This window comes from Alligator mississippiensis, chromosome 12 (assembly GCF_030867095.1).
Source record: "Alligator mississippiensis isolate rAllMis1 chromosome 12, rAllMis1, whole genome shotgun sequence".
Taxonomy (NCBI): domain Eukaryota; kingdom Metazoa; phylum Chordata; order Crocodylia; family Alligatoridae; genus Alligator; species Alligator mississippiensis.
Window position 1 is genome coordinate 47,835,850 of NC_081835.1, and position 16,774 is coordinate 47,852,623.

The window sequence follows — 16,774 nt, forward strand, 5'->3', positions numbered from 1 at the left end:
GAGAGGAGAAAGGGTGATGGGCAGTTACACATCACCACTGAGCCAAGATAGAAAACTCACCAAATCAGCAGCTGAAAGGCTGAGGGTCCTGGTGCAAGCAGTGAGTTCTGTGCCTTAGCAACTAAAGAAACAAGCTCACTAACAGAGTGCGAATTAAGGCTGAGCCCCCCATAAGAGATGAGAGCCCCCCATCAGATTTTAAAATCATAACCGGTGACGGGGTCTCCGATTAGATTGCTCCTTCGCTTAGGAGGACTTGTTAATCAATGAACCGGTTTAATATTTGTGCAGGCACCTTCCCCTCCGAGTCAAAGAAAGCAGTACCAAGTGGGTATGTGTGGTGAACACTGACTGCAGCTCACAGAAACATATCCCAGATAGTTTGAAGCCAACCAGGTTGGGCACTGCTAGCAGTGAAACCACAACAGCTACACAGAATTCAGCACTACCTGCCAAACCCCCTTAACTGGAGAAGCTTAAGTAGATAGGTGTGGATCCGGCTCGGTGCTGCCTTTGCAATACTGCTAACAAAGACTCAAGCTGGCTAGTTTAAAGCTTGCTTGGGTCCATGTGCATGAATTGCAGTCTCTGCAGGGGAGACTTGCCCTCTGTGACACAATGCAGCTGTCATCACTTGTGGGAATAGCTCAGGGTACTCCTTTAAGAAATTTAGCAGCCTACGTTGGCCTTTTTGGTCACAGATGTTCTTAGTAAAGATGAAATGCAGATTCCTCAAACCTATGCACATTTGAGCATTGGCTACATTTAAAAAAAATGCATGAAGCATAGTGGTATTTTCAGTATTTTTCATAATAACTGAAAATTTAAACAACACTCTTTCAAAATGGCCACCATCTCCCATTGTTTTCTAAGGAACAGCAAAGATGGCCAATATTCTTGTGTATCTGCTCTCCATCTGTTTCTCCTTGCATCCTGATAGCAAAGATATCACCTGCTCTTGGTAGTTTGTCTTCTCTCCTGTTGGGAATGGTGAGAAGCAATGGGCCATTTTGATAAAGGGCACCTCTTCATGAGCTTCTCTGAAGGAGACAGATTTATGTACCAGTCTCTGATATAATATAAGCTTTCGGTTATGAAAATACAAACAAAAACACGACAGAATGAATCCAAAGTATTCATTTTCCAAATCTATTCATTGTGCTGGATTCAACAGGGAGGGCAAGAGCAGTAGGAAATTCACTGTATGTGGTTGTGAATGTTCAGTAGTAAAAGGAAAGCAGTAAAATAGGAATGGGGCAGGGCACATGTGTCAGGGAGTATTGGGAAGAGAAGGCATGGGGTTGTAGCTGTGTGCAAAGGAACAGAGAAGAGAGGGAGGGAGGGGAAGCTGGTGTTATACCCTGGTGGCCTGGCAGAGCAGCTGTACGCTCAGTTTGCAGGTCAGTGTGCTCTAGCTACTGGTCTCAGGCATGACAAACTGCAGGTGTTGTTGAAATATTTCTTTGTTAAATGTGTCTGTGTTATTATGATGCTGTGTGCCTCAGTTTACCTACAGAGTTAGTCCATGGGGAAGAATAGGTTGAAGAGACAGTGAAGTTAGAGTTGCTGGTCTACATGGCTAGGGATAGATACTACACATACACTGGTCTAAGTGATCAGAAACTGGTTTAAACCTGTAACAGAACAGATGTTCAGTGCATATAAACTAGTCTGAAAATGGCTGAAACCAGTTTGAGATAAACCTGGTTGAATGTAATCAGACTGAACTGATTTGACTCAAACTAGTTTATGCAATGTCTGTCCCAGACACTTTGCTGGTTTAAGTTAAATCAGAGTCCCCTAGCATCCTGCCATGCTCTCTGGGCTGGGTGGAGCTCTCTGCTCCACAGCAGGGCTGGCCTTTCCCCTCTGCTCCCTGGCTGGAGCTTGGCACAGCCTTGCAGGCACAGCAGGGTCTGGAGGCTTCCCTGTGCCCCCCTCTCCCCACCTCCTTCACCACTCGCTGCTTAAGAAGAGATCTCTTCCTCCTCTCTGCCACAGCACAGACCATAGCCAGCACGTGGTACGCTAGCTAATGCCAAGAGGTGTCTGTGTGTATGTCTCTCTCCAATTTTACTGCGACAGGCAGACAGAACAGTCACCACTTAGGGCTTTTGGAGCTAATCAACAGTTCAGCCAGTAAGCTGCTTAAGACGTTTGAAGTAATGTGGAGAGAGGCTATTGTTTTGCTAATCAGGTGACAAAGACTGTTATCAGCCTCCGTCTCCCCCCCACTCCCCGGCTTGCTCACCTGTCAGTTTGCTGCAGACAGTATAACAAAGCAGGGAGGGAGATTGAAAAGCAGATCAACAGATGCATGCACTGCACACCCCACCTTGCCTCAGAGTGCTAGCCCGGGGCAGGCGGCTGCCAGCTCTCCTGCCCCTTGAGCAGCCAGCGGGGGAAAGCCTGGGACCATGCAGGCAGACCTCCCCAATGAGAGAGTCCTGCTCGGGGCCTGGTCATGTCCCCCTCAGCTTCACGCCCTGCAGAAGGGAAGGGAGGGCTAGTCTAGCACCCCCACAACTTCTAGTCTGAGCCACTGGAAGCATGTGCCTGAATTTCCTCAGTGCAGAGGGAATGTCTGTCTGGTTACAAACACTGATTTAGCCTAGCCAGGTTAGACTAACCTGCAAAGATTGAATCAATTCAGGCTCAGGCTTTTTGAATGTCTGTCCCTAGCCCATGAGAGAAGACACATCTGTCTATAGTGACTGTAGTAGCTTTGCTGATAGTTTCACAAAGGTGGGGATTACAGCTAACACCTAGGAAGAAGAGTCACTGAAAAAAAAAATGCCAATGGACATAGCAGGGACAAGCAAGCAGAGTGTTGTCTGAAGAGGAAATCTGAAGATGGAGACCAGCTGAGCAGTTTTGGGGCTTAGGAGACAGGCACACTGCAAAGGGAACAGCTAAGTAACTTAGGGGTGCTCAGGGCTGTGCAGGATGGACTGAGGGCAGGGGGACTGTTTAACCCTTTAGTGAGGGGCAGAGAACCTTTGCCCAAATAAACACCTTTATTCCACAGGAGCTGCCTGCTTTGCTGCTTGGAACTGGTTGGGTTGCACTTGTTTTCTCCAACAATAGGTAAAGCCCTTCTCTCAGGAGAGGAACGGGAGATGCTGGCTTCCTGAATCAGGGCCACAGAGAACCAGAGAGGATGGGGGACTGAATGGCCAGGGTCCTAGAGTGGGAAGGAGCCAGAGCTCCCAGACTGCTCTAAAAGGCACATGTGAGCTGGCTTCAGGGGGCACTCAGAGACCAGAGTTGACCACAGTGGTCCCAAGCAAGCACCTTCCTGGGGGGACTCCACGACACCAACTCAGAATCTGACCCTACAATTAAAACAACAGTTTAAAAGTGATACTATATATCTTCACTAGGGATGGCAGATGGCAACATTGCTTTTCGGTCACTTATTTAAATTTATAGATTAAGTTTAATCTTTTTTTTAAATCAAGGAAATTCTCAGATAACAACAACATGATTAATAAAGGTTGAGAGCAAATATCAATAAATTGGGATAGATTTTTTTACAGGGTTGTTAGGTATCCAGGTTGTAGCCATATTGGTCTAGAGGAAAAAGCAATCAGGGCTTGTGGTAGAGATATCTTTTATTAGACCAACTAGATTTTTGCAAAAAAAAAAAAAAAAATCTTTAATTGCAAGCTTTTGGGCACAAACACCCTTCATCGGGCATCAGAGAAAAGATGGTAAAAGTTCTCCAGTTCTACCCAGGAGAATCTTTACCATCTTTTCTCCAATGCTTGATGAAAAGTATGCCTGAAAGCTTGCAATTAAAGATTTTTTTTTTTTTGCAAAAATCTAGTTGGTCTAACAAAAGATATCACTTCTACCACAAGCCCTGATTGCTGTTTACAGGGATTTTGTAATTTTCTCCCAAATGGACTGGAAACTCTGAAATAGTTGCAAGCAAGCAATCCAAACATGTTAGGCTCTAACTATGCCAGTTTAAGGGACCAAAGCTGCCTTAACACAACCTTGCAGGGAAACTAGGAGGAAGGACAAAAAATGTAATGTGTCTTTGGAAATTGGTTTTATCTAGTCTGGGACCACAATACCTTAATCATAACGAGATGGTTATTGCATCAAGTCACTACAGAGCAAGCTAAGGTTGTGGGTGTGTGCACAGATGGTACCAGTGGGTGAAGAACGTGAGTGCTCCCAGGCCATCTGGGTCTGTGGTGAGAAGAGATGGACAGGTCTTTTTTTACAAGGTAGCTAGGTGTTTCCCTTCCAAACAAGAGCACACCAATCTGGGATTCAAAGCCAGAACCATGGGGGCTAGCATGAACTGTCCAGCAGGGTTGTTGCTACTGTATGCTAATTTACTGCAAGTCTAGTTACCTGGGATGGTCTCATTGGGTCCAGTGCAAAAGACCTTTTTAACAGGGTCTCCGTTGATGGTAAATTCTTCCTTGCATGTTCCATCAGCTAGTGTTGGTTTCACATACACAAATGGCTCTTGATGAATTGTCACGATCTGTGGTTGAGACAGAAAATGATTGTTTGTGTCCATGACTGAGCTGTCTCTATCTTCCCAATCCCAGAGAGCTGAGTGGAACACGTAACATGCCTCGACGCAATAAACAATGTGTTCACAACCATTTAATGGCCAGGCTCCCATTATACCGATAACCACTCATAGGCTTGGCCTAAGGATTCATATACCATGAAGAAAAGCTCAGTTATGATAGCACACTGTGAAGTGATTTGAAAGTAAAGACAAGAATTTTGTTTGCAGAGGTCTCTACAATACAAAATAGTAGCAATGATAATAATAGTAACACCTATTTCTTTTCTTACATAGTGTTTTTCAACTATAAATTACAAAGTACTTTACAAAAGTGGTCAGTGTGTTCTCCCTATTTTAAAGATGGGAAAGCTGAGGGGGAGGAAGGCAAAGAAGTTTGCCTGATGTCACCTAGCAATCCAAGGGCAACAGAATAGACAGCAGGTCTCCCAAGTTCCAGGCCAATACTCTAGTCACCAGGCCTCACTGCATCAAGCTAAATTCCTTTCACTTTGATCTAGTAACTGTACTCACCAGTCCCTTCAGACTTGTGTATGAACAGCAATGTACCCGATGAGTCTTGAGTCTGCCACTCTTTTACATGATGGCAATGGAAAGGGGCTTGGACAGCACCTGTAAATGTCCTATGATACAATATCCTCCCATTAAATGATTCCTTGATGCTATTGGAGTTGTACTGAGAGGCCTCAATGTAATTGGGAGGCAGGCTCATGGTTATCAGTCCTGTCACACTGCAAGGAGACTGGCTAGAAGATCTACTACAGCTGTGTCCCACCAACCAATTTGGATAGGCCCCTCTCTGCCACATGCTGGTACCTTCAATTTGGTTGACATCTGATAGCCTTGAGGTTTCTCTGTTTCTCCACCTGGCCAGATGATTTTCCGGTCATTGGTCAGGACCTACAGTTGTCACCAAGAGAGAGAGACATCAGAGACCTTTGCCCAAGTTCAGCCACCTGCTGCCATCTGCACAGCACATAGGGACATACGTACATGGCTGCCATTGTAAATCCCAACTTGTACCAGCTTCCGGTTCTGCAGGTTCATGATGCTGTAATTGGCAAATTTTCTGTCCCCATCCTCGTTAAACTCGACCCTCCCGGTCACTCCATCAGAGTACTTGCTGGACATCAAAACCCTACAGAGTAGAATCATGTTTAGATTTCACTACAAGTTTTCCCTCCCAGAACAGTAAATTGGCTCAGCTGGATGGTGACCTTGCTGCATGGGCAAGACAGTGAGCAGCCAGAAGGGTCTTCCATAATGACAACAAGATAAAAGATCCATCTTCATTTTTTACCTGAGGTGCTCCCTCTGAGTATAACCCCAGTGCTACCTTTGTGTTTTCAAACCTCCTTAGCTCAGCAGAAGTCACTCTGCAACTATCTTTGGAACAGATAAAGAAGACCAGAATGAACCAGTGACATGGGAAAATGTCCAGAGGAACACACTATAAAACCCTTCCTTTCCAAAGGGAGCAGAGGTGTGGTTGCCCTCTGTTTGAAACAGCATGCTCCTCTGTTATGGCTTAACCTGTCTTGCCTCATTTAGGGAAGGTAGGAATCTCTGTTAACACAGCAATAACTATTACAGCTTCTCTCTCTTGCTCATTCAACTATAAATGTTAACTTCAAAGTGCCTCAAAATATATCCCACACAACAAACCCAACTTGAGACACACAGCATATTTCACCGTTTCAGCAGATACTGGTAGTGTGCTGCACTCTTGGCAGGGCCTTCATGAGAAACACAAGTGCCTATATCCTGCCTGGAAATGTGTTCAAAGGAGCCTACCATCCAACTCCATCATGGATTACATTCACTTAGCCTCTTTTTATTCCCTGATGCCCACATGCTCTTATGCATGACCTCTGCCTTGGGCACTCTAAATTTGCTGAATGCTAAATCAGCTTATACTGGTGCAATTCCCATGCAGTAATGATGCGAGAAGCTAGGAACTGGGAAGGCTGTTGTGATGATCAGATGGTCTATGTATGAATGAGAATAGCTACCACATCCTTTTAGTTCTTTGCTGGTTCTGCCATGCCAACTTAGATTTCCCTCTGGGATAAAAGCCATTCTCCCCCTTCTGCCTTAGTTACATAGGTGCGTAATGGAACTGCCTGAGGATACCTGCAGGGTTGGCAAGGATGGCTCTGATTTCAGCTCTAGCTTATACAAGAAACCTACAGACCAACATACATATCTGCAGAGAACCAGCAATCACCTGAAACACACCAAAAAAGCTGTGATATACAGCCAAGCCCTCAGATACCACCACATTTGCACTGAAGAGAACACCCGGGATCGACACCTCACCAATATTAAAAAGGCTTTCACCCAACAAGGACACTCCTCCAGAGAGGTAGATCACATGCTTGAAAGAGCCACCCGGATACCACATGAAGAACTGCTGCAGTACAGAAGAAAACCCTCCACAAATTGCACGCCACTGGGTATGACATATCACCCCTCCCTCGAACCCATATGGAAAATCCTCAAACAATTGCAACCCATAGTAGAAAGAGACCCTGTTCTTAAAAAGATCTTCCCAGAGCCACCCATCCTAGCCTTCAAACAAGCACCGAATCTTGCTAACCTCATCACCAGAAGCAAACTTCCTCAAGCCCAGAACACACCGAATGGATCCAGACCGTGCCACGACAAATGCAAAACCTGACAACACATCTCCACCACCCCCACTATTACTACACCCCACAACAGAGCCATCAGCATCCCAGATCTTACAGCTGCACCTCCAGAAATGTAATATACCTCATCCAATGCACCAAATGCCCTGATGGAAAATACATAGGAGAGACCAAACAACAACTGCGCACCAGAATGAATGACACTGCAAATCCATCAAAGACAAGAATATCCAATTACTGGTGGGGGCACATTTCTCACAAGAAAACCACTTTCTCTCCAATCTCTCAGTCCTGATCCTAAAGGGAAACTTACACAACACTTCCCAGAGACGAGCCTATGAACTCCACTTCATCAACCTCCTAGATACTAGAGATCATGGACTAAATATAGACATTGGATTTATGACACATTATACCTGCCTGACATCTGACTCCCCAGGTACCTCTCCAGTATTTATCCCCTTCTCTCCCCCACCCTCCCACCCAACCTGTCTCTCACCCACTGAGAGTGCAATCTACATTTTCCCTGACTGCCTATCTTGTATGCAGCCCAGCCCAGCCCTTGGCTTGTTTACTTTTCATTCCTTCCAGGAAGAGCACACACCAACTGCTGTAACTTCCTTAGCCTGACGAAGGGTTTTTGAACCCGAAAGCTTGCTTAAAATTTGTTTTCCAACTATTTAAGTTGGTCTAATGAAAGATACCAGATTCACCCAAAGAACCTTGTCTGGCTGTGTCCTTAGACCAACACAGCTACAACCTACACCCCTGCTTTAGCTTTGGCATTTCTTAACTGTGACCTTAATGCTGCATTGCCATAATTGTTTGCATGACTTTGACTGACTGTAGCTCAAAGGGACTTCAATGCGTCTTCTACTTCATCATCTCCACTACAACATGTCTGACTGTAATCTCCCTACACCTGTCCCTTCCTGTAGCTGTTGCTTGATTTCCCAAGGAATGGGTTAACCTACTCAGTAAAGTTTGTGCAGACCATTTTATTTCCTTTAAATTACTGCCCAGTCCCCTGGCACATCTCCCTTCGTGTGCTATCCACTACAGGTTAGTATATACACAGCAGCCTCCACTTGTATCACTGTCCCACCTTACAACATGCGTAATGCGCAAGGACTGCAGTGAGATGTGCTTGTGACCAGGGATGGTAGAACACTATCCCCAGGACTGAGTGAAAGCCCTAGGGCAATAATGGTTTTACTTTGCTGGGAAGAGAAAAAAGAATGACACGGTTTATATTTAACACAAAGCTTTGTTACCGGAGGAAATCACTGGAAACACATTTAAAAATAAAGAGTTTGGGGTCCTGGTTTCCTGCAATTGAGATTCCACAGAGCATCCAACCTGCAAGACAGCTCAGCCCTCAGCCACCAGCCCTGCCCCAAAAGAGGCTCAGTCCCATGGCACTGAGCGCTCACCCTGCAGAACAGTTCAGCTCCATAGCACCAGGACCCAAATCTGCAAAACCAGCTCAGCCCTGCAGCACAGAGATCCAATGTTGCCAATCTCCTTTGCTCCAGGACAACAAAGAGTACTCCTAACCCATCCTAGGCCTCTGATATAGATTTGCAGCCACCTTAAGTGTGTGCCCACAGGTCTTCTGAACTAATCTAGTGCTCCTGCTCACCCCCAGATTTTCTACCTCTCACACATTTCTGCAATTCGAAACTTTTCCCCTAGCCATTTCCTTTACTGGTCTTCCCTGGGAACTTCTCTTTTAAGCTGACATGCTGTTCTGCAACATACAACCAGACACAGAGTGTGGGCAATGGCTCAAGTACCTCTTGAAAAGGGGACCAGTCTTCCAGATGTTGGTGTTGCCCACACACCCTCTCGGAGGGTCTGTGATATTCTCCTTCTCAAACAAGTCGTGCACTGCTTGAGCTACCACAGCGACGGCGTCGCTAATGTGAGCTGACTCATTCTTCCCATTAATGAGCTGCAAACCAATCACCCCTGTGGAGGACAGAAAAAATGGCACAGGTCAGTGACACAAGGCAAAAAGATCCTCCCCCCATGTCCTCCTCATTAGGGCTCCACTAAAGCCAGATTCCTCCTTCCTAGCCATGGACTGGCAGGTTTCCAAGGGACCAGCAGACTGGATTCATGGGAGACCTACTTCCTATAAGCCTTGAGGTGGACAGGGGCAAGATTAGAGCCTGACTCCCTGCTGTCAGCCTCTTCCTGTATGAAGACAGTTTGCTCTTGTGCCATGTGTCATGAGGAGCAGTCTGGGAAGCAGGCAGCAAAAGTGACAGAAGATTTATAAAGAAGTACCAGCACTGGAACAGCAAAGCCACCCTGAGAATAAGAGACAATACTGGCTGTACCAGCAGTATGACTGACAGAGGCCTTTTACATGGGGCAGAGCAAAGTGCTGGATGTTTGCTCTGGGCACCAGGGTTCTCCAAATCCTGTTGAATCATGGTGCAATAGCAGCTAAGCTGTTGTTGTTCCCCATGACATCCATAAATAGAGGCCTGGTTAGAGAACATTTTTCCTTAGGACTGCAACCTGAAGCAGCTCTAATCCCAAGGGACTAGCATGACAAACCCTTTTAACTGACATTCATCCTGGAAAGCACCTAATGTGCTGGAGCTGTTACCAATATAACATACTGTCAGTAATCAGTCTGCATACAGAGCTGTTTGAGGCTACCCATTCCTGGCACCCTTCCCTCTCCCTCCCTTTCTGTGTAGATCCATGTCCTTGATGATAGAATGAGGATCAGGCTGAGCAGCAGAATTAAACCATTCTGGTTCTAGGACCTGTTCTCTTCCTGCTCCTGGATCTTCTGAGCCTGTGACCTGCTGGTGAGGGTCTCTCTCCCACTTTCTCTGTGTGCCAATTCACACAAAAGATAAGTTGGTTACAATAGCAACAGGCAGGTGATGGTTTCTTAGCTCAGGCTATGACAGGCTGTGATTTTTGCTCCTTTGTTCCCTAGTTCACTTTCTCCACAGAGCAGACAAGGTCTCCCACAAGTACTTGTTAAAGAATGAGGTATATCAGCCCTATCAGACACAGGTCAGGGAAGGAAGAAGTGGGGAAAGCCTCTTCTAGTATAAGACCACTTTTGCCAGGCCCAAATTCCTGACTCTTCATTCTCCATGGAACTGGTTTTGTTTCTCTTTGCTCATAGTCATACTCATCCCTTGTTTGTTTCAGTGAGTCAGGAGGTTAGCAGGGGATTGACCATATTCTGGCCCTGATCCATCCTCTTAATGCTTTTCAGGCAACCCAAAGGAATGGGTAGTAGAGAGAACCCCTGGGCGGCATAAAGCTGGAACAAGAGAGCTGTAATCACTCACTTTCTGCCAAACTGTATTTTGGGCAGAGGCTGGCAGGCATAGGAGACAGTATGGTCATTATGCTCCAGTGATCCTTAGATCCACAGTAAATAAAGCAGTTCCATGGGGACAATTCTACCAGCACAGTTTAGAGCAGTCCTTAGCTGCTCTTTGTTAAGCTGGATGTAGTTCCAGCCCTTGGTTGACTGTGTCTTCAAGGAGCAGGGGAACATAAAGCTTATAGCTGCTTTTATCTGTGCCAGCCCTGGGTCCTACATCAAATGCACTCCAGAGGCTCAGATGTGCATCTAACTCTAACTAGCAGGTTGTTTGCAGCACCAAAACTGACGCTTGGTACAGAACTCACTTTCCGGACTTTGTGCTGAACCCAAAATCCTTCCCCCAGCCCAGAGAGCTTGTCTGGTGGCCAGGAATGGTGTCTGCCAAACCTTGTGTTCCTCTTTGGTTTTGCCTATTCTATTTCTCTGATCCATCCTATCCATCCTCAGCCTCCTATTGCCAGCAGCAATATATATCTTTATGAAAAGTAAGTACAAGAAAAATATCATCGCACTAGAATGTAATCTATCACCATAGCAGTGTTATGAGCCATTTCATTGCTCTGGCTGAGATGGACTTGTTAAGCCTGTATTGATCAGCGCACCCAATGAGCACTCAGCATCAGGAAATGGAGGTTCCTACCGTCAGGGGCATAGCGCAGGGCATTGCCAGAGATCTCCCTCTCTCCCACCAGCCACACGTATCCTGAGCCTGTCATGTTAAGCATAGCTGCTGATCTGTACACAGTGGCTGCATCATCTTCACTGAAAAGAGAGAGAAGATAGTAAGGGTGCTATCAGCTGCTTCACATACCAGCTGCCTTCTTTCCTCTTCTTCTGATTAAGACCCATCCAGGTGGAGAAGGAAAGGAGCAGCCAGATTGAAAAGGTGCATTGTACAATACCAGGGCTGGTTCCACACCCTCCTCTCACCTCCTCCTCCACCTCTGGAACTGAGATGCACAGAAGCCAATACAGCAGTGTGATGCAGCCTGGAGACCAAAGTGAGAGGGGCTTGCTACAATCTGGGAGGCTCCTTCAATGGACACACAGATGCTTCCCCCAGGACAGAAGAAAATGAGCACTTGGGGCAGAAGTCTATGTGCCCTTGTACACCTAATGGACAACTTTCCAGTCATGCACATGGCTAGTTTGGTACTTATGTGCAGGTTGCAGTTGTTTTACCCTGCGCTGTGGTTGTGTAAGTGCACACACCTAAGCTGAGCATACACAGTTGGTTATTCACGGACCAGGCATGTACACAGCTACCCATGCATGTTCATGCCAGATGCATAATAAAAATGTAGCCACCACAGAGGACAGGCTGCCAGGCTGGAATAACTCCTAGTCTCAGCACATTCAGGAAGCAGCATCCTTGAGACTTAGGGTGGGGGCAGAGTCGCATGTTGCCTGGATCTCTGAGTGGGATGGATTAGTACTTTTTCACATGGGCAATGGCGGGAAGGAGCAAAAGAAGGCTTGTCTTACAGTCGTGTAACCAGGGGTGGGTGAGAAGGGAACCTGCCTCAAGCACCAAGTTAGGAGGGACACCTTTGCAGAGTCCATGCCCTGGCATCATTATCGTGCCAGGAACTCCAAAACAGTTTCCAGCTGTCATTGCTTTAAGAGCAACAGCGCTGGAATGGGCAGCGCAGGTGCAACGGCAGCAGCTCAGCCAGGACTGTATAGAAGTTCCCAGCTGGGTAAGCCTGCTGCCCCCACAACTCTACCACTGGACCTATGCGCTACCACCACTGCTACCTGCACCCCCTGCTCCTCTCAGAACCATGTACCCCGCCCCCTGCTCTCCTGCAAGGATTGCTCCAGGTGCCAGCTTGCCTTGTTATGCCACTGTTCTCTGATTGCAGTGGTTCTCAACCTTTTGGGACTCAAGGCACCCCTCCATAACTTTTGTGAACTGGCTGGCACCCAATTTCAAACATTAATTTATATATTACAGTACTGACCTCCTTACAGAGGAACTGGGCAATGGGGATGGGAGACTGGCCAGGCAAGGAAAATCCTGAATCTGTGTTTATGTGTTTATCTCCTCACAACCTCACAGTCACCCCTCAAAGGATCCGATGTCACCCAGGGTGCCATGACACCCTGGTTGAGAATCATTGTTCTATCAGCAGTGAGAATAACCTCATCCTGGGTGGGGGAGGAAGAAAGATGATGGGAAAACAAATATCTCTGGGCACAAAACTAGCAGCCAATTCCAGCTGAGGGAGAAGGAGAACAAGAGTATGTACCAGAAGGCAAGCCTAGTAGAAGGAAATCCTGAGGGCCAGAGGCAGCCCAGGAGTATGGGCAGAGGACAAGGACAGCAAGGTCTATTCATAGATGATTCATAGATGTTAGGGTCGGAAGGGACCTCAATAGATCATTGAGTCCGACCACCTGCATAGGCAGGAAAGAGTGCTGGGTCTAGATGACCCCAGCTAGATGCTTATCTAACCTCCTCTTGAAGACCCCCGGGGTAGGGGAGAGCACCACCTCCCTTGGGAGCCCGTTCCAGACCTTGGCCACTCGAACTGTGAAGAAGTTCTTCCTAATGTCCAGTCTAAATCTGCTCTCTGCTAGCTTGTGGCCATTATTTCTTGTAACCCTCGGGGGCGCCTTGGTGAATAAATACTCACCAATTCCCTTCTGTACCCCCGTGATGAACTTATAGGCAGCCACAAGGTCACCTCTCAACCTTCTCTTGCGGAGTCTATCTGTTTACCTTCACTACACAAGTGGCACAAGCCTTCTGACACTGCACACAGAGGGCCAGCATGTTGGTGGGCAACTTCCATCCTGTTCTTCACAAAAACTCCTTCCATCCAGTCTCCATCAGGCAATCCTCTGACACCACAAACTCTTTCTACCAGGGGTGGGATGAATCTCCATCTCATGCACTCCACATACAGAGCAGTCATCATGATCTTACTCCCTCCCCCATCCCTGACACACACCTTCTGTCATGGCTTTGGGGATTTGTTAAATCACTATGCATACACAATAATAAAACATCATGCATCACAGGGAGGCTTAATGAGTTAAATATCCCCAATGCACTTGGAGATCCACAGACGAAGGCAGCCAAAGAATGACCAAGGGTTATCCTGTTATTATTGATATAAATGTATTTTTATAGCATAGCAGACCTCCTTTAACTACTCAGGGTCACACAAACTGCTTGTCCCAGCAGAAGATACTCTGGCATCTGCACAGCATGGAGCAGTCTCCACAGACTTTCTCCAATACCTAACAACCATGCTGCAGCCAAGTGCAATGACAACTTCTTGCAAACTTCCCTGGAAGGCCCAGGTATCCCCTGAATAGCCCTGACTTCAAAGACAAGGTCAGATCAGAGCACCAGAGCTGCAGGTGCATGTATACCCAGAAAGGAACAGAGAAGGTAGAAGATGGAAAGGAGAAGTCAAATGCCTCCTTGTTTCTCTAGACCTTACCTGGCAGAGAGGATAATAACCCGAGCCTCCAGCTCCTTGGCTTCCAGCAGCAGCGAAGTCAGGTTTTTGGTTCCAGGATCAAACTGAAGAACTTTCTCAGCCTGTGATTAGTGTGAGCAAAGCTGGTTAGTACAATAGCCTCAGGCCTGCTGGGGAGAGCCATGCTATCTAGAAAAGGGTCAAGAGAACTCATTAAACTGTACAAAATTCAACTAGATAAGGTAGGTTATAACTAGTTTTTTTCTTTTTTCTTTTTTTTTCCTTTTCTTTCCTTTCTTTCTTTTTTAAGCTTTATTTTCTTTTTTTATTTTCTTTTTTTTTTTTTGCACTGTGCATGCAAACGGAAGTCAATCAAGACCCAAAAAGAGGCGTGCATTGTACAGGAAAGAGAAAAAGGCTTTTGAAATGCAATTGAAAACTCAAGCGAGTGTTGTTTTTCAAAAACACGGGAAATAAAAACAAAAAAACAAAAAATATTGCACAGGGTTAACCTTTGGGAGTAAAAGTGACCATCTTACACCAAGGAGCTGTTTCCTTTGGGGAGGAAAGGGGGTTGGTTCAATCTTTCAAAAAGAAAAACTTGCAAGTTAAGTACTGGTTCACATGCATGTATCAAAAAGAAATCCTTCTGGGGTCAGCTGGCTAGTTTTCCATTCTCAAGTTCAAACCAAAGCTATCTCAACATAAAAACGTGCTACCAAGAAACATATTCATAGATTTTTTTTGATTTTTTTTTTTTTGCTTTTCTTTTTTTTTTTTTTTGACTTTGTTTTTTATTTATTTTTGGTCTGGTGGCTGTGGCTACTTGTCATTTGCTAGTTAGATTGGTGGGCGACGTGCATTTCCATGCATATATACCTTGGGTCCTCGCTTGTTGTCATAGGAAAGTTGGTCGAGGTTTTCATAGTTCCTTTTTTTACTCTGATGAATAATGTGCACAGAGAAAATATGTAGACACAGAAGAATATTATAAACAGTTGAAAATGACGTGTACTAAAGCAATCCAACATCCACCTCCTCCTCCACTGTTTGCTAAAGGGCCTCTATAACGCTGGAGCTCGCAAAAACCATTACTAACAGGAGAGAGGGCCTCAGCTCTCATGAAAACAGAGAGTTGCAAAGCCACATTGGTTAGAACAAGCGCAGACGTCACAGCTGTTGCGATGCAGTTGCACATCCCTTTGTAGGACTAGGGATTTCTTCCGCAAGAAATTTATAATCTTAAATTCAGAAATGATCTATATGTCTGTAAGGACCTAAGATGCTGTAATTCCATAGAACTACTGTGGAAGTAAGGAGAAAATGTTCTGTATGGAAAGTGCTAGATAAACACAAAGTATTACAATGTTTTATTATTATTATTACTAGTAGTGTTTATAATTATAACTATTACAGTCCTGTTCACCCTAAGCAAGCTCTGAAAGCGAAATGTCCAGCTGAACTTCACACCTCCTGCAGGAGGGGTCAGCTCTGTGGAACTTGGCAAGAGAAAGAAAACACTTGCTATTTTCTATGCTGGATCAAAGCATGACAATGTGGAAGCAATGGTGTTCATGACATGATATGCCAGCCTTTACCTGCTGTATGGGGGAAGACAGGGGGGCAGGTCAACAACACATAATCTGAAAATCTAGTTGCAGAATGTGCACATACCTTGGAAAATACAGACTTTGGAGAATGCAGTTCTGTCTCCCCTGCCCTGTGGATAGCTATTGAGACTATGCACCCTCAACTCCACTGCCTGTGGAGCTCTACCTAACATCAGCAGGAACGTTATGGACACATCGGGTACAGGATTCACACTACTGCTAGGCTCTCTTGAAATTAGGGGTTGAAGAGAAGAGCTCTTTCCTCCCATTTTCACTGTGAGCACTGAGTAACCTAACACCTGCCTGCTAACACCTACACCTGCTAGCACTTGCAGGATCAAGGCAGATTGTGTGCAATTCAGCAATAGATTTAAGTCACCCCCCTTCTCCCCACCTGGTATGGACACCTCGAGCAATGAGGGGGAGGAGGGGCCATTAACATCTTGAATCAAATTTAGCAATCTGAATGAAATGCCCAATGGGAACCTGACTCAAAATTTAACAGTTTCCCACCGAGTTCTCCTTTAACAGGCAATTGTTTTTATCTCTGCACCTCAATTTTCAAACTGCAGGGACTGTCTTCTTCTCACAGCTCTTTTACGAATGCTTCTTTAAAGGACACTTTGCTACTCGTCCTCTCTGTTCCATACCCCAACACAATGGCACTTCCATTGCTTTTTCTCTTCTAAATGGGGTCTAGCATGTTTCTCAGTTTCCTATGAATCATAAAGTGCATCTATTGTGGAAAAAGACCTGACGGAGAAGAATGTACACTAAGCTCCCTTTCTGTCCTAAGTTCAGGCACTATCCCTAGTGCCAACGGAGGAAACTTGCAGTGCTGCTTGTCAGCATCTCATCATATCACATCAAGACAGAGCATTACTGCAACAGAGAAAAGCACTGTTTCATTGACAGGATGCAGGGAAATATTTGGTCGCTTTCAGAAACACCAGCTATTCATATTCAGGCAACAGCAACTTAGTGCTGTGGTTTATCTTCCCAAGTTTCTTATATCTTTCAAACTGCAACAACAAATGACTCATGAATCTGAGTGGAGCTAATACCTAAAAAGTATACTGACCAAAAGATCAGAGTGGATTGCAAGGATCAAATCTTAAGGTAGGTCTATCAGGGTGGGATGAGATGGAACCTAATGA

At 45.7% G+C, this 16,774-nt stretch overlaps 1 protein-coding gene across 6 annotated transcripts in view; it reads right to left on the reverse strand.

The window, feature by feature from the left end:
* Positions 1–16,774, reverse strand: part of GRIN1 (glutamate ionotropic receptor NMDA type subunit 1) — a 61,463-nt gene that overhangs the window by 27,485 nt on the left and 17,204 nt on the right. For 5 of the 6 annotated variants that reach the window (XR_009455881.1, XM_019475929.2, XM_059715437.1 and 2 more), the window contains exons 4-10: positions 14,887–14,949; positions 14,029–14,129; positions 11,214–11,335; positions 9,003–9,177; positions 5,549–5,693; positions 5,372–5,455; positions 4,369–4,504 (exon numbers count right to left, since the gene is read on the reverse strand). Coding sequence is in view for 5 of the 6 variants with exons in the window: in XM_019475929.2 (XP_019331474.1) it covers positions 4,369–4,504; positions 5,372–5,455; positions 5,549–5,693; positions 9,003–9,177; positions 11,214–11,335; positions 14,029–14,129; positions 14,887–14,949 (826 nt within the window). In the remaining variant the exon portion in view is untranslated. The remainder of the gene's footprint in view (positions 1–4,368; positions 4,505–5,371; positions 5,456–5,548; positions 5,694–9,002; positions 9,178–11,213; positions 11,336–14,028; positions 14,130–14,886; positions 14,950–16,774) is intronic. The other variant, XM_059715438.1, reaches the window with a different exon arrangement.